This window comes from Hemitrygon akajei, chromosome 30 (assembly GCF_048418815.1).
Source record: "Hemitrygon akajei chromosome 30, sHemAka1.3, whole genome shotgun sequence".
In the NCBI taxonomy this organism is placed as follows: domain Eukaryota; kingdom Metazoa; phylum Chordata; class Chondrichthyes; order Myliobatiformes; family Dasyatidae; genus Hemitrygon; species Hemitrygon akajei.
This window is the reverse complement of record NC_133153.1, coordinates 27,520,908-27,544,262: the sequence shown is the minus strand read 5'-3', so window position 1 is coordinate 27,544,262 and position 23,355 is coordinate 27,520,908. Positions and strand designations below refer to the sequence as shown.

Below are 23,355 nucleotides of genomic sequence, written 5' to 3'. Positions count from 1 at the left end.
GTAATAATAATAATAATAAGTAAGCAATAACTATCGAGAACGGATGCAGCATCTGTAACAGTGAGTCCATAGGTTATGGAATGAGTTCAGTGTTAGGGTTCCAGCTACAGACATAGATTAAGCTCCAGAATTCTAACACTGCTCTTGCAAAAAGTAATCATTATTCAATACAGCTTCCTCTTTTTTTGATTTACCAGCATAGCTTCTACAACCCAAGAAGACCAACCTCCTCCTTCTGCCCAAAGGCAAAAGATGACAGATAGTGTGAAAGTTACAATCTGCCGAAAACATCTTTAATCAGAGATGGCTGGGAGGAAAATGCAGAATGATATATCAATTACAGGATTCTGCTGTTACCAAACCACAAGAACATGCAGTTTGGGATGATCTTCTTTCCTGTCTAAATTAAATTCACAGGTATAGTCCTCGTGGCAAACAAGGTAGAATAGGATGATTATTATCTTGGATGGAAACGACAGTAGGTTTATGAATATGCACAAATTACACATAATGTGGGGAATACTGTAGGACATTGTCACTATCAGAATACCGTCCAACATAATATTAAGACCCTTTAAGAAAAATGCTGCAAACCTGAACCACAAACAGATAAAGACTGGGAAGTCGTAGCAAGCACACCAGCATGTGCAGAGAATCAAGAATTAACATTTCAGGTGTGGTCAGTGTCTGTTTGACTTCATTAAGTTAACCATAGCTTCTGGTTTTATTTTAATATTCTTTATGATGTTTCTTGCATCTCTTCCTGGAACCATGCCCTCTTCATGGCTTTCTGGTAATTAAAAGTGAATGTTAATTTTTCATTTGCACTGCTTTTTTGCATCGAAGTGCAGAATCTCATTTTGTTTTCTTCACCCCTCCCCATTTTTCCTGCAAAGGTGTTTTCTTCCTTTACCCGTTATGCCGCTGGCGTTTAGGACAGCAATGAAGGTCCTCCATCTCCGGCAGCGTTCTCTGCTTCCGTCATCATGGCAGTAGCTTCCTTATCGGTTTACCGTCAGTCAAGCAAGTCCCAGATAGATCGCACACAGGATCCGCCGTTTCCATTTCACCAGTCAGGATTGTTAGCCCTGAATTGAACCCCCGAACCTGGAGGACTGGTCGACTACTCTTAATTTGGCCTCTGCCCTTTGACCTGCTTGGCATGGGTGGCCCTACCAGGAGCACAAAGCCCTGACTCCAGGCAACATAGCTCTGCAGCTCACTGAGGCACACAAGCCTCCAAACCAGGACAGGTTGTGGTCCTCTTGGAGGGCAAAGATGCCTGCTTTATTTCTAACGTTACTGTTCTGAAGGAAGACTCTCTGCTTCTTGCACTGCATATACTGGCTGATCTGCCATGTCCCTAACGTTCATCTTTAACAATCACATGTATGGGACACACTGAAGACTTGCACTTACATGGCAGCTTTCATAATCGTTGGATATAAAGACATAATTTTGAAGCACACTCACCAATGCAATACATAGTATCTATTGCAAGCATTCTAGAGCTGACAGGTGAAGTACCTTGCAATGACGACTGTAAATCAAAAGTAACACACAAAATGCTGGAGGAACTCAGCAAGCCAGGCAGCAGCTATGGAGAGCAATAAACAACTCAACTTTTCAGGCTAGGACCATTCATCATTGAGTCCTGATGAAGGGTCCCGGTCCAAAACATCAACTATTCGTCCTCCATGGCTGCGGTCTGACCTGCTGAGTTCCTTCAGCATTTTTTTTTTGACTGCGCTACTCTGGATTTCCAGGCTCTGCAGGATCCCTTGTGCTTGTAAGTCAAAATGCTGCATTTGCGAGAAATCTGATATAAAAACAGAAAGTATCAGAAACGCTTAGCAGGTCAGGCAGCATCTGTAGAATAAAAAACAGAGAATGTTTGAGGCCCAGAATGCTTTGTCAAAACTGACAAGTGAGAAAAGATCCTGGACCTGAAACATCTATTATTTGTCTTTCTGACCTATTGAGTATTTTCAACATTTTTTTCTCAGCTCAACCTGAGGAACACTCATTTCTCAATTGCTAGGAACTTTCAGACTATTCGGGTGGTGTTTAGTATTGTGACTTTCTGAAGATTAACATAAATATTACTGTGAAGCCCTAATTGTTTAACGCTATTGTATACAGTCGTGCCTTTGGGATGGTACCAGTTGTAAATATTACTATTGGACCATGTACACCCTGTTCATGTTCCAAAGTCTTTCAACTTCCTCTTTTAAATTCAGCATATTTCTGGTGTTTTTCACTTACTGATTTCTGTAAGTTGTGTGTATTTGGAATATCTATTAAGTTGTTCTTGCTTGTTTACCCTGTATTATTGTATCCGGACAGCTATTATGGTGTCATACGGGGGAGGGGGTGTTGGGAGAGGACCCAAAAGCAAGACACAGACACTGAACTACCAGGAGCAGGGCTAGGTGCGAGAAGGAAGCAAGGAAAAGTGGGGAAGAAAGGACGCTGGACATGACAGAGGCCCCGGACGAGACGAGGATTCCGGGCCTGGGCTAGGACTTGACGAGGACAGCGGAACCAGGACATGTAACTGGGAACTAGGAGCCTGGGTTTGGACTCCGAGCCAGAGACTGGACAAGGACCCAGAACCTGGGTCTTGACTCGAGCTCAGACACCAGAACCAGGCGAGGACAAGGCGTGGCTACAGGACGAGGTGAGGCACAGGACTGAACATGAGACTCCTGGACAGGACAAGGGAACCCCAGCACAAGACGAGGGAAGCCTAGCACCGGGCTGGGCAAGGTACTCCTGGGCTGGGCGAGGCACATCGACAAGACAAGAACACAGAGCCTTGGTCAAGGGAGAGACAGGAACATGGAACACCAAGCTGGGACCCCTCCTTGGATACAGGACGTAGGGCCAGGACTCATTACACAGAACGCTGAACACGACATGACAGTTCCCAGTGCTAGGTAGTGGCAAAACAGCCAGACCTACCTAGTGAAGATGTGTGCACAGACAGACAGTTCCAAACAGGGCGAGGCTCCAGACATAGGCGAGGCAAGGTGAGGTAAGGCTCCAGGAAGAGGCAAGGCGAGGCAAGGCAAAGCTCTAGGTGGAGGCAGGGCGAGGCGAGGCGAGGCTCCAGGCAGAGGCGAGGCGAGGTGAGGCTCCAGGCAGAGGCGAGGTGAGCCTCCAGGCAGAGCGAAGGCGAGGCAAGGCTCCAGGCAGAGGCGAGGCAAGGCGAGGCTCCAGGCAGAGCGAAGGCGAGGCAAGGCTCCAGGCAGAAAGGTGTAGGGAAGGGATACAGACAGGGAGTTTGGACAGGAACACTCCAGCAGCCAGAGGCTGAATCCAGAAGCTATTTAAGAAGCCAACTCGAACAAGAATCAGCTGTCTCAACAGAAACTGGGGAAACCCGGAAAACCTGGAATAAGGAACATGGACCAGATCGTGAACCGGAATACGGATTTCACGGACCGGACCATGACATATGGATTGTCCTATCAGCAATAATGGATCGGTCATTATTATTATTATTGTTTTATAACTCAGGTGCTAGTCGGGTTTCTCTGGAATAATTACATTAGAATTTACAGCCGGGTTGGTTTGATTACAACTACTTCTGTTTTGACGGTTCCTTTGACTTAGCACTTCGCAGCACCATTGCCAAACAAACTGATGCTAAACCACATCAGGGCACACTTAAACAAATACTCAAAGTGGATGAGAGCGAGCTGAAGCAGCAGGAAGTTAGGACGTAGAACACTGCAGCACAACACAGGCCCTTCAGCCGCTGAAGTTGTGCTGACTTTTTAAAACTTAACTTTAAGATCAATCTAACCCTCCCCTCTTCCACAGCCCTACATTTTCCTGTCATCCACGTGCCCATTAAAGAGGCTCTGATATCGGAATCAGAATCAGAACCAAATTTAATATCACCAGCACATGTTGTGAAATTTGTTAGTTTAGCAGCAGCAGTACAATGCAATATATGAAAAAAAAACAATTACATTACATATATACATATACTAAATACTTAAATTTAAAATAGTGCAAAAACAGAAAAAGTTTTTTAAAAGTGAGGTATGGCAGAGGGGAAGAAGCTGTTCCTGAATCGCTGAGTGTGTGCCTTCGGGCTCCTGTACTTCCTTCCTGACGGTAGCAATGAGAAGAGGGCATGTCCTGGGTGATGGGGGTCCTTAATCTCCCTAATGTACCTGCCTCTGCCATTACCCCTGCAGTGCATTCTATGCACCCACCACCCTCAGAGTGAAAAAAAACCTCTGACATCCCTCCCCACCCACCATACTTTCTCCTACCACTTTAAAACTATGCATCCTTATATGAGCCCTTTCTGGCTCTGGGAAACAGTCTCCGGCTGCCCACTCGACCTGTGCCTCTTTATCATTGAATTTAAATAGCGAATTGCAAGTCCCAGGGCCTTGGCAGCTGAAGGCACACCCACCAGTGGTAGGGAGGGGATGAAATCAGGAACTCAGGAGTACTGCAGACACTGTATCTCAAAGTGCTGTAGGGTTGTGGGAAAATTTCAAGCTTATGGAGGAGTAGTATTGGAAAACATGAATGATAAGTTTGAAATGTAGTTGCTTAACTGAAAGCCAGCGTGGGTCAGAGCACAAGAACAGCGTTAGGTGCAAGATAGGTCACTGGCAGTAGTGTCTGATGACAGCTAGTTGACAGAGACCAGACAGAAGACCAATGGAATGGCTGGTTCTGGAGGCAACAACTGGCTGAATACTGTCACAAATGCAGATATGGTGAAAAACCTCTGCTTGCATGACATCCAGACTGAAGCAGTATTAAACGAAACTACTAACAGAAATCCACAATATAGTACATTTACAGAGAAAGTGCAGTCCAGGGAGACAAATTACACGTTTGTAAATGTGAGGGCCATGATGAGGTAGACTGAGAGAAAAAGAGTTCATCTTTTTCAAGTAAAAGGTCGGTTCAGGAGTGTTGAGCCAGTTGGATAGAAGCTTCCCCTGGGTCCCCTCCTCCTATTATCCACTTTCCTCTCCTATCAGATACCTTCCTCTCCAGCCCTTGACCTTTCCCACTCGTCTCCTTCCAGCTAGCCTCCTTCCCCTTCCCCCCCCCCCACCTTTTTATTCTGGCATCTTCCCCTTTCCTTCTCAGTCCTGAAGAAGGGTCTTGGCCTGAAATGTCAAATATCTATTCATCCCCATAGAAGTAGCCTGACCTGCTGAGTTCCTCCAGCATTTTGTGCTGCTGCTCTGGGATTTCCAGCGTTGCAGACTTTCTTGTGTTTATGGTTGGGTAGAAGCCATCCTTGAGACTAGTGGGACATGTCTCAAGAGTTTGCATCTTACTGATTTAATTATTTAGCGATATGGTGCGGAGCAGGCCTTCCCGGCCCTTTGAGCTACTCCGTGCAAACAACCCCTGACAAAACCGATTAACCCTAACCTAATCACAGGACAATTTACAGTGATCAATTAACCTAGCTGGTGGAGGAAACCGGAGGACTTGGAAGAAAGCCCATGCATTCCAGATTCCTTACAGAATGGCACTTGAATTCAACTTCAAATGCTGGAGCGCCCGAGTTGTAACAGCGTCGGAATTGAACTCCAAACGCTGGAACGCCCTGAGCTGTAATCACATTGCACTGACTGCTACACCTCTGTGGATCTTCTTTCTGATGGAAGGGGGCAGAACAACCAAAACCAGGTTTATTTTCACTGACATATGCTGTGAAATTTGTTGTTTTGTGGCAGCAGTACAGTACGACACATAAAAGTTACCAGTAGTTACAAAATAAATAGATGGCGTAAAGACGAATAATAAGGTGGGTTCATGCGCCATTCAGAAATCTGATGTCAGAGGGAAAGAACCTGTTCTTAAAACAGAGGGTGGGGGTCTTTAGGCTCCTGGACTTCCTCCCTAATGTTAGTAATGCAAAAAGTAACATGATGATCTTAGATGATGATCCTTTAATGAGGATGCAATGGGAGGGGTCCTTGATTTTGATGGCAGCTTTACGGAGACAGCGAAGTTTGAAGTTCAAAGTAAATTTTATTATCAGAGTGCATACTATATATTACACCACATACAACCCTGAGATTCATTTTCTTGCGGGCATACTCAGCAAATCTATAGAATAGTAACTATAACAGTAGCTATAACTATGATAGATCAACTGGAGTGTAGAAACAAAGAAACATAGAAAATAGGTGCAGGAGTAGGCCCTTTGGCCCTTCGAGCCTGTACTGCCATTCAGTATGATCATGGCTGATCATCCAACTCAGAACCCTGTACCTGCTTTCTCTCCATACCCCCTGATCCCTTTAGCCACAAGGACCATATCTAACTTCCTCTTAAATATAGCCAATGAACCGGCCTCAACTGTTTCGTGTGGCAGAGAATTCCACAGATTCACCACTCTCTGTGTGAAGAAGTTTTTCCTCATCTCGGTCCTAAAAGGCTTCCCCTTTACCCTTCAACTGTGACCCCTCGTTCTGGACTTACCCAACAAAACAATCGAAGACAACAAAATGGGCACATACAAATATAAATAAATAATGAGAAAACCAAATAACAAGATGAAGAGTCCTTAAAGTGAGATCATTGTTTGAGGGAATATCTCCATGGATGGGCAAGTGAGTGAAGTTTGTGCAAGAGCCTGATGGTTTCTGAACTTGGTGGGGCGAGTCCTGAGGCTCTAGTACCTTCTACCTGGTGGCAGCAGCAAGAAAAGAGCATGGCCTGGGTGGTGAGGATCTCTGATGAAGGATGCTGCTTTCCTTCCTTGGCGTTTCATGTCCATGTGCTCAATGGTTGGGAGGGCTTTACCCATGAGGTACCCAAAACATAGGGAGTTAAGAGAGGAGGGGCTATTTTCTGTCCTATGCTGTGTTCACAACTCTACAGTTTCTAGAGATCTTGGGTGGAGCAGTTCACATCTCAAGCTGTGATCCATCCTAAAAGGATAGTTTCTCAATCTCCTGCCTTCTCAGGAAGTAGAGGCATTGCTGAGGTTTCTAGGCCAGGACATCCATGTGGCTAGACCAGGGCAAGTTTTTGGTGATACAGACGCCTAGGAAACCGAGGGGCAAAACAAACTCCACCCCAGGATACAAACCGGGGTGTAAAAAGCGCGTGAAAAGAGGAAGCAGTAACAGTGGGGGTGTACTGAAAAGTTGGATTTTCTTACTGCATCCTGCAGTGTAGATTTCTTTGCCGCCTTACCTAGGGTAAATTCACTTGGCAGTGGATTGTGTGGGAAACTTCGCTATGTGATGGTTTATATTAAAGGTTCGCTGCATCAGGTTTAACTGGCCAGGAGCTGGTTTTGCTCCGGTAAAACTCTGAGCCAAGTCCTACCCTCCCTCTTAAACCTGGGCTGTGTTCAGACCTCCCTTGGGGGCTGCTGTCTGCCCCCCGGGCAGTTTCATGGGCTCCGAGGTTTCCGAGTGAATTAAATTTCACCGTGCGCTCACTGTGGCAGCTGCGCTTTCATTAGAGCGTGCAGCCGGGATCCTGGTTTACAAAGGAAGCGATCAGTGACGGCCGGAGGCTCAGCCCTCCGCCTCTCCAAGCGCCCGAGCAATCTCAAGTTGCGCTTGAGTTCCACCCACCCCCCAACTCCAGCTCCGAAATCCTCCGGGAACTGCGAGCCCTGAAAGGGGTCACACAAGCACATCACCGTTTTATAAACAAATGTTCGATATTTAACAAACAGCTTAAGATGATCAAAATGAAGAGAACAGCCCCTTACTTCAGTGTAGAATACTGAGGCTGCTGCTTATTGAAACTATCCACAGCAACTCGCAAAATCCAATCCTTATGAAGGGGCGTTACCGCACGTGCGATTTTGTTTCAGGGAAAAATATATCTTTTCTAAGGGGGAACCTTCGGGAACCTGGCGATTTGCGAAGGGGGGTGTGGGGTGTATTCCTGACGGTTCTCGTTCCTCCCCCTCCCAGTAAGAAATGCCCCAGTGCCCAGCTAGCGATCGCTGGCCACGCTTCCAGCCTGAGCTGCCTCCGAGCTCCCTCTCATGTTGACGCGCACGCACACACCCTCGCCCAACACGCTGCACAGCCCATCCTGCAAATCCGTTCCGAAGAGGAAAACAAAAGAAAGTTTGGCTCAGATTCCGAACGGATGCCCCTTTATTCCCTCCCTCATTTTTGACTCTTTCTCCCCTACCCCGCCCGCTAACAGATACCCTGAAATGCAACGTAACTGGACCATCTCGGGGTCAAACCGGCAACGAATAAACAAAGACTTTCAGGCAGGTTTTGCGGCTCCGGGATGATGCGATTTCTGTCCCGGACTCGGTCCCTCACTCTTGCCCCTGGCAGAGTACCCGTGATCAGGATTCTGTATTGGGTGGTGGGGGGGGGGGGGGGGTTGAGGGTGAGAATTGCGGCCACTTGGCCCCTTTGACGAGTCCTAGCCTTGCGCCCGGGAAGCACGCGGGGCGAAAGTGGTCCCAAACAGAGAAAGCATCTCCCCCCCCCCCCCCCAGTCGCTGAGAAGACGGCAGAGGGGAGTAAATCGCAATCAGAAAGCAGGCAGATGGTCGCAGGTTCGCACTGTCCATCTGTCAAGCATCAGTTTTACCGAGAGAGGGAGAATGCAGTCCGGGTTTATTTGTGCTTGCCAGCGATACCTTTGCACAGGAGCACCGTCCCCGAGTTAGAAGCCGGTCGGCTTGCCGCAGCTTCCAACTTGCCCCCAAGGTCAATTGGCAAAAAAAAAGAGAATCCACAGCCGGAGACAAAGAGAGGAACGTGCAAGTTTGTGATGGCGAAGCAAAAACCTGGGTACTCACCTCCGAGAATGAGCAGGAGGGCCAGGAAGCAGCAGGGCACAGGCAAGACCCTCCACGCCATCACACTTCGCCCAGTTCACTGCTCAAGCCAGGAGCACACAGCGACAGTCATAGTGCAGGACGGACACAGAGACTGCGAAGGCTGGGCGTGCTTACGCCATAGTGTTCAATGCTCATCTATCAGACTCTGTCAGCATCTCCCCGCGCTCCCTCCACACACATACATACACACACACACACATACACACAAACACACACACACACACAGAGCGACTCTCTCGGGAGGCCACGATCGGGGGAGTAACAGCCACCTTATTGCTGCCTCCGGCCACGGAGCCGCGGAACTGCACTGCACACATCCTGTCGGGGCTCTTAACCCAGTTGCCCTGATCCACAGGTCACGGGGCTTCACTCTCGTGTCACAGCCACTCGCCGGCTAGAAGAGGAGCCATGAACACAGCAAACTTTACAAGGAACCACTTGCATCCAGGGTCAGGGGCTAGGTCACAGCCTAGACTCCGAATGCCAATGCGAGGAAGCTCAGCTCTCATAACTGTTTCTTCCTCTACTCCAAAGCAGGTTAAAGTTTCAGCCTCATCAAAATACGTTTACAAATTGAAAGAAACATTTAACATCCACCTGTTTCTTTCTCTGGTGGTTGGGAGTGGGACCCGTACAATGTGCCATATATATCATTTTCAAACTATAATTTTAAAGACCCTTTTTTTTGGGATAATAACGCGTGCGTGCGCGAGAAAGGGAGCCCCCCCACATAGTACACAACGTATCGCACCCAATAACTTGTCCCACGCTAAAGACCTCTAAAGATGAGTTGTGACTACCTTTTTCAGAGAAAGTGCTTAACACACAATAATGCAATCCATGTTTTATATAGGGAACGTGCCATAATAGTTGTAAAGGGGCTGCAAAGTGTAATGAATTAAACAACTACGGGCAATTTAAAGCACCCTTGAACAGAGTAAAGAACTTAATAAAGTATTTAGAATCTTTACAGCAATGCGATTTTATGTTTTTCCTAGATTTTTAAAAGTATTTATCTATTTTGGTATGATATTCTCCTCTAGGCGAGATGTGAACTTTTATGTCTCCAAGTCAATTGAACAACCGAGCAAAGAGCACTTTAGCTACTATTAAAATATAATATTTTGTAGGAATGAAGGTTATGTCAGATACTATTAAGATGTTCTATGATATTCTGTAGGAAGGTGGATGGGTATTTAAATATGAAGATATATTCTTTATATTTAAAATAAATATATTACAGTAGAACTATTTTTAAACTTGCCACATTACTACGCTACAAAATGAACGAACTTTCCGATTTTATACACGTTATAGCACCTAGGAGGTAACGGATCATATCCAAAATTGAAAAAAAAACACCCTTCGTCAACAGATTAACGTTGAATAAAACTATTCTTCCACACCATGCATTCCTAGATCAGTCGAGGTAAGATAAAGTTCCCTAATTTATACTGTTAGTTGCCGATTATCTACAATTTGACATTTCCATTTCTTATACTTGCTGCTCTGGGTAAGGCAATATTTATTAGTCCCCATGAGCATCTTTGTATTATTGAGGATTTGGGTTAGGGCTCTTTGAAAATAGCAAAAGGGATCCACTTAACCATTCTGCATGAGAAAATTAATTAATTAATTAATTAATTGTACCTCTTGTTTGAAAGGGGCTTCCTGACTTGGTTGATTTGATATTGAAATTCTAGCAACAGGCATTGGAAAATAATGAACCTAATTTTTCTTATAGAATTTCCTACACAATTCTAGCCTCTGCAGCCTCTTGCATCTGCATACTGTACATTAGACTACGTCTATTTCCAGTGCTTTTGGAGATGGCTTGGTGAAATAATACTTTCCAATTTGAAGTTACTGATTTGCTGTTTTTGCACCAGTGGTTACAGTTTCTTCAATTTCAATTACAGCTAAATTAACAGTACACTCCAGAAATTTTTTTTTGCTTCATGCTCCAACAATCATATTTCCTCCCATGAGCCCAGCCTTGCCACTCTAATATAATTGCTTGAATCAGTTTGGATTTGTAAACATTAATACAGCACATTCACAATTCCTTAGAATGTTCAGATTCCTGATATGCTGAAATACAAATATTGGTGATGCTTTTAGAGTCATGTTTTTCACTTTTCTGATCCACAAATTAATCTTTGCTTATAAATGCATTACATTATATTTGCATTTTCTAACTCTTGAGATTCACAGGGAATTTTATTTGGGTCAAAATTAATCAGTGATTGTTCAAACAGTCAGTTTCCTTTTAGAAACTATTTTTTATCAGTTAGTCTATTAATTCAAAAAATTTCACACAGAAACCTGAAACTATGCACATCAAGAAATGCTTTCTGAGTGCAAAGGTGGGTACATTTTTCATATCAGCATCTCTTAGGAAGCATTTGAGACACCTCGGTTAACCACACCAACAAGACAGGCAAAAACAAACAAATTTATAGAGATTTGCTCTTTATTGACTACTTCCAAGACATTTCAACTCATCAGTACTAATCTATACCCATTAAAAAGGGGCAGAATCCAGAAGCGGAGGTTAAATGCTCTGGCATCTCTAAATATAACTGAAGAATGTGGGATAGGTGCTATAAGAAATCATTGCTGATGATATTCTGGCTATAATGGATATGCAAAAATTAACTAAGTGAGAATTGTCCCATTTATAGGGACAAAAGAGGTCTTGCGGAAGTTAGTTGGAAGAAATACACCACAACACCTCAATGACATAGATTGACATAAACTTGGATAAAATTCTATGAATATTCAACAAATTAACTTTGTTTGTAGGGTGGACAGGTGAGCACTAATCTAAGCCGACAAACTAAATAAGTACTTTTGCAATGATGAGATAACATTTTCATACCTTACTTTCGTTAATGTCTCATGTTATTTTTTATGCCTGTAATATTATTTGTTAGTTAATTTCTAAGTTGCTTGACCCACCTCCTTACAGAATTATAACAATTACTTTGTTTGAAAGAGCTATTGTGATACTCTTTAGTAGCAAACCTGTTAGAGCTATTGAACATGGATTCATAAAGTGCATTTTGTACAAGATGAAGGTGCCAACAGTTTCATTGTGCAGAATAACTGAACAGGTCATTCAAAGGACAAAAAGAATCAACTCAACCATTCACCTAATTCTTTGCTATAGCATCTTTGATTTTACATCACAAAACTGTTTCAGCAGAATAACTTCTGTAAAATTCTGTTTACACTCCTTTAGGAGCTGGAAAAATTATTCCTGTGTACCCCATTCCCCAATCAGGTGAGATAAAAGTATAACTACATCTAAAACAAAGTCCTATCACTTTTAAAATTAAGCTCACTCCTGGTTAATTAGGATGTCAAGGAATAATAATGCAAGTTTCCAGGATCAACTAGAGTAAACATATAAAGAATTCAGTTTTAATTATTCTATTAATTCATAGAAAGTAGGCATTGCTATCAAAACCAGTAGCTATTGCCCATTTCTAATTGTCATTGAGGTGACGTTCAGTCACTTTCTACCATCAGTCTTGTAGTCTATCTGGTGAAGTAACTCACTGTTGTTAATTAATAAGTTCTGGTACTTTGATGCAATAATATCAGAATAGTGATGTACTTCCAAGTCACAAATGGTGTGACACTTGGAAGGGGTCTTCAGGTGGTAGCATTCTCATGTGCTTGCTTCTTTTCCAAGTGTAGAGGTGGACTGTGACTGCTCAAGTAAAATTTCCACACTAATGGAGATAAATCTTTTCTTTGGCTCTTGGGTTCAACCCAAAATAAAATGAGGTTCCTTGCACCTGACCCCTAGGGATAAGTAGTGCATTAGTTCTACGTAGTACTTGAGTTTGTGAAGCTCATCCTTCCAAGTTGATCTGATACGGATGACCAGAAATGCAATCTTGAGCAGAGCTTCTTATCTTAACCTATCAAATAACAACTTGCCATAGTAAATCTGGAAATAAAGATCTTAGTTTTGTGACATGGTTATTGATGAAAAGTCCTATTAAAAGATGTTCATATTTATTATGACTTTCCAATGCCTCAAGTATTTCATGTTTCAGTATTCATGATTCAAGATGTTAATTGGTAGATCTGTCAAAAACAACCTTGCCCTATTCTCAAATAGGGAAATTATATACTTAAATCATATACAGACATCCACAAACTGAAGTTTTTATTTAAGAATACTGAAATTCAAGACCCAGCCTTTAGAATATATTCAAAATATAATGGAGGTGATCCTGAATTTTATGCTTTAGGGGATTTTGAAAGTTATCATATACAATACTTGCATATAGTACATATACAGTACTAGATTGATAGATAAGTATTCATTAGTCTCGTGAGACCATGGATTTGCGCCTTGGAAGGTTTCCAGGGCGCAGGCCTGGGCAGGGTTGTATGGGAGAGCAGCAGCTGCCCAAGCTGCAAACCTTCCCCTCTCCACGCTACTGATGTTGTCCAAGGGAAGGGCACTAGGACCCAAGCAGCTTGGCACTGGTGTCGTCACAGAGAAATGTGTTGTTAATTGCCTTGCTCAAGGATACAACACACTGCCTCAGCTGAAGCTCGAACCAGTGACCTTCAGATCACTAGACCGATGCCTTATCCACGCGCCAAATTCATAGAAATCAGCAATAGTTGTCTCTGTCCTTCTAGTGGGCAGAAATTTACCTACTCTTTGAAATGCAATATATACAAAAAAAATCTCAAGAATTTTAGGACTTATTTCTTCATCTCAAGGAGATTGTTTTCCCATCTGTAGCTTCTGATTCTATGCACTGAAGGAAATCTAGAAATTATTGAGCAGAACATTTTTACATTTTGAGAAACTGATATCTTCCATCATCCATCTGCACATTCAAATTCTCATACCAAAAGTATTAGATGAAAACAAGAGACTGCAGATACTGGAATCTGGACAGGGACAAAATAACTTTGGGAGGAATTCAAAGGGCCAGGCAGCATTTGTGGAGGAAAACAGAGTCAATATTTCAGGTCAAGACTTCATCTGTACCAATCAGACAAAGAATCTCAAATAATACCATTTCATTTGTCTATTCACCGAGCCATCCACAAGCTTTATCTTACTCTTGGTTCCATGGCAGGAAATTGTGCAAGCAGAAAATCAGATGAGAAGAAAAATAATGATCACATTCAAGTTTTCCTTCTGCACTGAAGCTTTTATTATTAATGCATATCTTATTGTACATTTTCTAATTTAAGATCAGTCATTAGGTTCAGTTTCCTCTTCTCCAAATTGGCATTCTATTCAATCATATACAGATTCTATCCATAGATTTGCAAAAGGAATTACTTTAACAACAAAACCATAATCATTTTCTCACACCAGGGAGATGAATAGGGAATCATGGCATATCATACTGTGGGTGCAAAGTATAGGATTTTTCCAACTAAAAAGAGCTGGTGTAATAACATGGTACCCATAAGTTTAAAAAAAATGCATGAAAAAAGATAAACAGCTATACTCCACAGTTATTAGAACCCGTAAATAGGCAATACTCGTGCATTTGCTTTTGTGCAAGTAGTGAATCATAATAAACAGGTTGGAGACACCACACAGTCAAAACCAGACAGAGTTAAAAATTAATGGAGTATGAACTATAAAACAGTAGTTTGCTCATTCTACCAGGACACTTGAAAACACAGTAGTGCATGATTTAACACTGCATAAGTACTTTGAAAATGCTGGCAATTAAGTCAAATGTTCCAACCTTGAAAACTAGTCTACAAACAGCTCTAACTGTTGCAATGTATTACATTAATCTGCAACAGCACTGGAAGATAATAAACTTTTCTTAACCTTGAAGAAACAAAAGTAAATTATCAAAAATGAAACATGGTTCTCACCTAAAGTTAATTGAATTAATTTTGCAAAATCCTTTCCACTCTAAATTTGTTAAAATTAAATTTGCTAAATATTATACTTAATTAGTGTTTCTCATTATTAGTCCTCCTATGCATTAAATGATTTGCAAATTAAGTCTGAAATAGAAAGCTTGGGGATCTTGATCACAACAGCAGCAATAAATAGCATAGAACTGCATAACAATCATTTTACAATACACTAATCTTAAAAGAAAAAGAATACTTCCAGTATTACAATGCAACAATACAATTAGATAATATATCCATAACAGGTTTTCTACAGGTCACAAAGGTACAAGATTCAAGATTGTTTAATGTCATTTCCAGTACACAACTGTAAAGGAGAACAAAATAATTGTTACTCTGGATCTGATGCAGAAAACTGATGGACAAAGGAAGAGAGAGGAAAAATACTCAAAATACATGAGGCACAATTATATAGTCATGTTATTCACAATTCTAAGTCAATCTGAGTGTTTATATTTATGATACTCTGAAAGCCAAATACCTCACTTTAATTACCATCTGCAAATTTGCACAATGCATTTTACAAATGGAAAATGGTGAACAATTTTTGTTCATTTTGCTTTACTATACACTTAAACATTTGCACAATTTAACATTTTTGCATAACTCACAAAATTGATAGGTGTTAAATTATAACAAGCAACAGAATAATTTGTGGAGCCCTAGTTAAGTGTGCAATCAACTCAGAATTCCCAGGAAGTACAGTACCACAGCAAATGTTAATTGCAAAATAAAATTATGATATCAAGTCATATTTAGTTTTTGTTACAATTACAGAGTTATTGTCTGTCATTTAAAAATCCACTTTAGAACAAAGCCAGAGAATTCAATAAGGATTGACCTTGAGTGAAAATCCCAAGTAACTTTAAACTTATTTCCCCACATCTACAATCACAAAATTGGGAAATTGAGAGTTAAAATGTTTAGTTAAAAATTTACATTTGGTATTTATAACTCAAATATCATTCTATGCTGACATCCATAAGGCAAAATTTAACATGTGAAGTATTTTACTGTACCAATATACTGCAGGTATGGATCTGAGACTGTATGTGTTTGAATAATCACAATTGAATACACTGGGAATATATTACCCTTTTAATTTGGTTTAGCCGGGCAACCTTGTATTACAGACACAAATGTTATGGCACTTACACATTTAACATGCACATGTGCTATCCATGATGCAAAGTGGAAAATGCAAACACACTATAGTTGAAGCAAAATTCATTTGTACAAACCAATCGTTATTTAGCACTGCACTCAGTTAGAAAAAATATACACTTCCAAAGTTGGCATTAAATTCAGAACTATCTATTAGACAATAAGGGAACCCTGTGATCTGGGTTGCATCTGGACTCAATCCACCCAAATCTGTAATTAATGTGAAGAAAGATGAAAATGACACAATGAGTGTGTTTCATTCTTCTGGTTTTAATGCTCTGGAAGAACAGTTATCACTACTCCTTAACTATGTCTGATAGAAATAATGGTACATCAGTGCAAAAGTAGCAACCATAAGCATAGTCCTTTTTAAAATTTCATTCTGCTTCTTCTCTTTATTCTAACCCTATTAAAAATACTTACCTCTGCTAAACAGTAAACCCCAACGTCATCAGTTGGGGATTGTTTTTGAAGTGCCTAGTATTGAGGGAACTGAACTAATAATCACAACACTCGAAAGTATCCCTTGGATTAACAATTGCCTCTACTAATGTAAATGCAATCTATCACAAGTTGTCAGGGTCACTGACTAATCCAAACCTATGCTCTAATCAGGCCATCGATTCATCATTACAATAGAATTTCTCTTTATGTTCCTTTTAATGTTGAGAACACACACCAAAAGGATACTAGAACTGAGTAGATCCACAACTGAGTAATTTGCAAGAACAGCTATTTTCATTGAAGACTGAACTACTTATATAATCTATATAAAGGCAAATTTAGTACAAGTCTGATATATTGTACATAATGTGATTCAGCATGATCGTCTGTACACATTGATGAGAAAAATGTAAATTACAAGGTTGCCATCAATGAGTATGCCAGTTTGAAGCCTGATTATCACATAGTAAGGTCAACCCTTATACAACATGCACATTTTATGAAAATGTCTGAAAATCTGTCTAACATATTGGTCCAAACAAAACTTGCTTTCAAGTCTGCAGACTCAAATGGAAAAAAAGTGCATTACATCTCAATCCATTACCCAACCTTACAAAGTTATCATTTATAGACAGATTTACAAGAGCAAATGTAAATATGTTTTAAAGTTGAAACAGTTTACACAAATAACCCATATTACACAAAACAGAGAAGTTGACTTCTGAAAGAAAAATGAATTTATCTATCACCTCTTCCAATTTTCAAAGAAAACACTGGTGTTCAAGTTATGGTCTCCATTATTGCACTTGTAACCTCTGGAGGCAATATTGAAAGTATTACCTACATTTGCAACAACTCAAAACTTTCCACCTGCAATTTAATACCAAATATTTGAACCCAGCATCATGCAGATGAATATGGGATAAACTCTAGTAACTTGCTGTAAGTGATTAGGGTGGCTGCAAAAGGGAATGTTGTTTTCCAGAAAACAAATCTGTCTGATTTGATAAGGATGCAGTTCTCCAGGTCAGAAGTGAAGGTTATTTTAATTATCTCCCTCATAGGATTTACATTGTTTTATTTTGCTTATCCTTTGGATTTCCTCAAAGTACTTATGTATGGATTAATCTGTCTGGATGGTATGCAAACAAAAGCCTTTCACTGTATCTCAATACATATGGCAATAACAGAACAAATTACCATTGTATCAGAGACTGGTGTCAATAAGTTAAATAACTTCTGTATGATAAGACAGGAATCAGCAATCCCAACTGAAGAGACACTGATTCTATGATCTGAGTGTCAAATAGATTAAAATAGGATCACCCAAGATATCTCCTCTACATAGCTTTCTCGAAGCAACCCACTCATGAGGTTTGTCAGCTGAATAAGTACATTTAAGGAGGATTCTGGACTCTGTAAGAAATTGTCTTCTACCAAATGAAAATAATAGAAATACAAAACTCATTTAGGTGCCTGGCAGATTTTCTAGAGAATTCCATCAGCCCTTCTACCTAAACATATTATCTAGTCTTTTATGTACAATTAAACTGGGGCATATCCAAGCCTGGGTTTTTTTTTGTTTTGTTTTGTAATCCTGACATCCGTGGTCGGTATTGTTACAATATCTGAAGTTATTAATTCTAAGAAATGAAGCATCTTTGTAATATTGATCATAGATAAAAATCCAGGACACAATCACAGCACATACACAAGATCCAAGGAGGGAATTATAAAAAGACACACAGGATACCAAAAATATTTGAGTTCTGACTATAGTTTTAAGATATGACACTGTACCAACATTTTAGCAGAACACACATGGAAGCATCTATCATCACTCAGAGATGGAAATGTGAAGTTATGCATCCATCAGCGACTACTTGCCTATGAAGTCGTCATTAATTACTGATAATGTTCAAAGGTAGCTGCACAGGAAGAAGTTATCTCATCAGGACATGAGACAGAAGGAAGTCACTTAGTGCACCATACAGTAGCTCTTTGGTGGAGTTTTGATTTAATCCCACCACAGTGCACTTGCCTCCCTGCAAATATTTCCCCTTCAGCTGTAACACACGTATAAAGAAAGCTTCTTCGTCACCTCTTGAATTTGCCAGTTACCTTTCATTTGTGACATTTACTCATTATTAATTCTTGATTTTGTACACCTCTGTCAATTCCTTTTAATTCTGCCCCAAGAACAATTCCAGTTCTTTTAGCCTCTCATTCCATCATCTCTGATCAATTATTTCTGCACGATCTCCAAGTCCTTAACCCTTCCGAGACTGTCATCCTGAAGTACCACAACCTAATGTTAGGAGACACAGGAGACTTCAGATGCTGTAATGTAGAGCAAAAATAATCTGTTAGAAGAACTCAGTGGGTCAAAAGTTCTGTTAGATCCACTGAGTTCAGTTAGCCTTCCTAATTGGTGCCATTTGGGTGCTGCATGGCCATGACCAATCTTTGGCAGGTCCACTGTGAATGGAACTAGCAGTGGCTCCTAATGTGTGTAGGAGTTTTACAGCAAATAAATGTCAGTTAATTTACAACTCTTTCAGTAATTAAAATCTTATATTTCTTTACCTGTCTAAATAACCTGGGAATTCTGTATTACTAGAATGCAAATTCAATAGAAATCTAAGTTATCAGTACAGTTCCCTCTAAGCTACACTGGTGCGTGGCCCTGCAGTAAATGAAAAGCTCCTACATACATAGCCTTTGTTGCAGCACAGCTGGAATTTTCTCTTATATAATGTATTATTAAAGGACAGCGGCGTTTCAGGCCGTGTAAAAATTTTCTGCTCAGAGCAATGGACAGTCTGTGCAGTTGTAAAAAAAATAGTGGGAATGTTGATTATCAGCTATTAACTTCAACATTGTCAAGATAGAAGGATGCCACATATATCAAGCTGCACCAGGTTTTATTCCACAACAGTTTTAAAGGCACTGGTTCATGAATCTTGTTCATAGACACAATAGTTGCAAAGAATCTAATAGACCAAGGAGTTGCAACAGAGTTAAGCTCTTAGCAAATCTAAACCACACTCTGCCACAAGGGTGACTATAAAAGTTGTAACAAATGTAGATTTTAAATACAATATTTTCGAGATGGCATTGGCAACATCACAAACATGTTGGGCGTACAAAGCTGTGTGCTTAGCGTTTTGCTCAACTCGCTTTATACTCACGACTGTGAGGCTAAGCACAGCTCCAATGCCATATTTCAGTTTGCTGATGACATCACTGTTACTGGCCAAATCAAAGGTGGTGACAAAACAGCTTAAAGAGAGATTGAAAATCTGGTTGAGTGGTGCTACATCAACAACCTCTCACTCAAGGTCAGCTAGACCAAGGAGCTAATTATTGACTACAGGAGGAGGAATCCAGAGATCCATGAGATGTCCTCATCGAAGGATCAGTAGAGAGAGTCAGCAACTCTAAATTCCTTGGTGTTGTCATTGCAGGGGATTTGTCCTGGGTCCAACATGCTAGTATCATTACAAAGAAAGCACAGCAGCACCTCCACTATTTTAGAAGTTGGCGCAGATTCGGCATATCATCTAAAACTTTAATAAACTATAGATACGCAATAGAGAGTATATTGACTGGTTGCACCATGGCCTGGTATAGAAACACCAATGTTCTTGAATGGAAAAGCCAACAAAAGAGTAGTGAATACAGCCTAGTCCATCATAGATAAAACCCTCCCCACCATTGAGTACATCTACATGGAGCATTGTCACAGGAAAGCAGCATCCATCACATGGGCCCCCAGCATCCAGGGTATGCTCTTTTCTCGCTGCTGCCATCAGGAAGGAGCTACAGGAACCTGAGATCCCACACCACCAGATTCAGGAAGTTACTTCCCCTCAACCATCAGGCTCTTGAACTCCAGAGGGAATGACTTCACTCAACTTCATTCACCCAAACACTGAACTGAACACAACCTATGGACTCACTTCCAAGGACTCTTCATCTTGTGTTCTTGATGTTTATTGCTTATTTACTTTTTTTTTTATTTGCACAGTTCGTTGTCTTTTGCACGTTGGTTGTTTGTCCATCTTGTCATGTGTGATCTTTCATCGATTCTTTTGTGTTTCTTTGTATTTACTCTGAATGCCTGCAAGAAAATGAATCTCAGGATTGTATATGGTGACGTATGTACTTTGAACTTGAACCTTGAACATAAGTCCATTGAATTATCACAGATGTGTTATTTATTTGAAATATTTAGTTAATAACCATCACCTAGAAGGGGACGTGCAATTCTACAGAGTGGCAAACACCATGAAAGATGTGGCATCACAAACTGCACCATATGAATCCACAAGGTCATCTGCAAAATAGTATATCTTGTAAGAATTCAACAATAAGTGATCAGATTATTTGCAAACATGAACACCATTATGCAAGTCAATACAGCTGCTATTATCAATATTGAATGCAGAGTGTCTACACTGTCAATCCTGGGTAATCAAACTATTTCTTGTGCCAAGGCTCTAGTATCTAAAACAGATCCTAAGCAAAGGTAAAATAAGATGTATACGACAAAAGAGTAATCATCAAGCACACTAGTCTGTTGATACTTTTTAAAATAGGCAGTTGGGCATTATACTAAATTGCTGGCAAGTTCAAGATGAGGGAGACGACGATTGAACTAGAAGTGACATGTGCATAATCTACTCTTAAGATAATAATGAATATTAAGCTATGTAGATATCTTTAATCAAATGTTCTACAATGCTGCTTTAGTGAGTCAAAAATATACTGCTTTAGGTGTGCTGAATGGAAGTATGTGCTATACACAAGACATTTGCTATACTGATGACAACGGAGAATATATACATAGTAAAACTGCTAGTTATGTACAGTGTTCCTAAAACTGAGTAACAGTAGTTGATGCACTTTTGAAAGTTATTAAATATACATTATTTTACCAGTCTTCAATCTCAAAATTGTAAACATAAATGAAGGCTGTGCATATTTATGTAAGAAAATATAATTTTGAAGTGGTGATAAATTGTTTTCAATTGCACATAGGCATGTGACATTGGGTCCTAATAAGGCTTAATCTTCATTTTATAATTAAGGGATGGTGGTGGGTTCAAAGTAAGGCTTGAGTTGCAATTTTAAATAGGTGTCATCCAAAGTACTTTTCTCCCCACATTGTGTTCCCTGCAAATAATTCGTTTCCATTATAAGTTGCAGATCAATATCAAGAATTTCTTCAGTGGTTTCTCTTCATCAACCACCAACTTTGGTGAAAATCCCCTTTATGTGTGTTCTCTGTATTCTTTGACAAACTTGTGGAAGACAGGGAGAAACCCAGAAGAAATTTCTCATTTGTATGTCACAGATTCTTAAGTTACATACACACCTTCAAGCCAAATCACTGATCTGTCAGAACAATAAAATACAAACATAAATTGCAATTTGGCACACTTTCCATAGGAAAAATACTTATTTCCCATCCGTCATGTATATACTTAAACCTCTTTCAAAGTTACCTGACAAAATATGACATCTGTTTTATCTTGAGTGTGACAGATACAGTGGGATATGGTTGAAAAGGTGCGTGTGCATTTCTTAAAAGTTACTTTTGTTATCATATTTTATCAGCACGGTTGCTTAAGTACTTTCTAGTTGGAACAAAACCTGTGCAAAGATAATGAAAATAAAACATCTATAAAAACAAGCTACAAAACTAATGGAGTACAATACCACTCAATATTTTAAACAGACTTGAGGTAGCTCTGTTGTATTGAAGGAAGGTGAAAGTATTATAAATGCTAACACTAAACATACAGTTTCACTTTATAATATTAAATAAGAGAAAGTCCTCTCAGAAAATAAAACTAGATCATTCCATCACAGAGGAGCATTTATGTAAAATACTAGGTACAGGAACCTGCTAACTGATCTCAGGTTCATTAATGACCCAGTGCTGTGCAAGGATCCTTTGTGGATGTGGTAATAGGCACTCTCAGAGTGTGTAATTGCAGGATTCACCCCAGTATTTGGGAAAGTTGGTGGTGTGTTAACAATTATGGACATAGGTCTTTCTCAGATGCTGAGGTAGTATTGATACTAGAGGCAATGAAATGACGAGCAGAGACATCCTCGCCTGTAGCCAAAGGCTGCCACCTATTAGGAGGATTATCTGCATTTTTTAGGCATGATGATTCAGAGTTTCTGTTTATTAATGTGAAACCATTAACTGAGCTTTGCCAACCCTCGCTGCTCTGAAAACCATTGCTGAGCCCAAGGCATTCAACAGTCTTCATTTTACTCTCAGTTTTACAACATAGCAAAGAATTGTCTTGTGGCTCTGTGACATCCTTGTGATTTTCTGCATCGATGCAGTTCATTACTTCATTTGCAATCGGAGGCAAAGAATTCTTGCAAACCTCAACTGGCTGACTCTCCGTAGTAGGCAAAGCAAGGGTAAACTTGGTCTGATAATTTTCTTTCTGGGCATTAGCTGGTACTTCAGCAGGGCTTTCAAGGTTTTCCTCACTGTTCCAGTCTGCACTAGGTAATGTAATATCCTCACTGGGAAGGTCTTCTATGGATTCAGCAGTGATGGACTGATTCTGAAGACCTTCTTTCCTCTGCCAATCCTCAAGAGCAGAATTTCTTTTTGATGCAGATAATTCAGAATGAACAATAACTTCAGCTTCAACTTGATTCAAACCTGAATGAGGATGTTCTTTCTTTGTTGAACCCTAAATGAGAATTAAAAAAATACATTTCCATTTGGTTCTTGTAATAGCAGAAATATTTAGATATAATGACAATAAATAGAAATGTGATTGGACAACACAACCTGCAAAAAAGATCCATGAATTCCCTAATAGTGCAATGACGAGGAAGGCAATGCAAAGGCAAAAGCATTCATTTTAAGAGGACTAGAATATAAAAGCAAAGCTGAGGCTTTATAAGGCATTGGTCAGACCACATTTGGAGTATTGTGAGCAGAGTTGGGC

The 23,355-nt window shown here is 40.4% G+C and overlaps 2 protein-coding genes across 3 annotated transcripts in view; both read right to left on the bottom strand.

The window, feature by feature from the left end:
- The window catches only part of igdcc3 (immunoglobulin superfamily, DCC subclass, member 3), a 191,934-nt gene extending 182,848 nt beyond the window's left edge, over positions 1-9,086 (bottom strand). Inside the window, exon 1 of the mRNA XM_073033203.1 lies at positions 8,792-9,086. Coding sequence (XP_072889304.1) covers positions 8,792-8,852 — 61 coding nt within the window. The 5' untranslated portion in view covers positions 8,853-9,086. The remainder of the gene's footprint in view (positions 1-8,791) is intronic.
- A 4,934-nt stretch (positions 9,087-14,020) lies between these two features.
- The window catches only part of igdcc4 (immunoglobulin superfamily, DCC subclass, member 4), a 146,852-nt gene continuing 137,517 nt past the window's right edge, over positions 14,021-23,355 (bottom strand). The window contains exons 20-21 of one of the 2 annotated variants that reach the window (XM_073033192.1): positions 22,777-23,094; positions 14,021-20,489 (exon numbers count right to left, since the gene is read on the bottom strand). In XM_073033192.1, coding sequence (XP_072889293.1) covers positions 20,385-20,489; positions 22,777-23,094 — 423 coding nt within the window. In that variant the 3' untranslated portion in view covers positions 14,021-20,384. Of the gene's footprint in view, positions 23,095-23,355 lie in introns of both variants that reach the window. The other variant, XM_073033191.1, reaches the window with a different exon arrangement.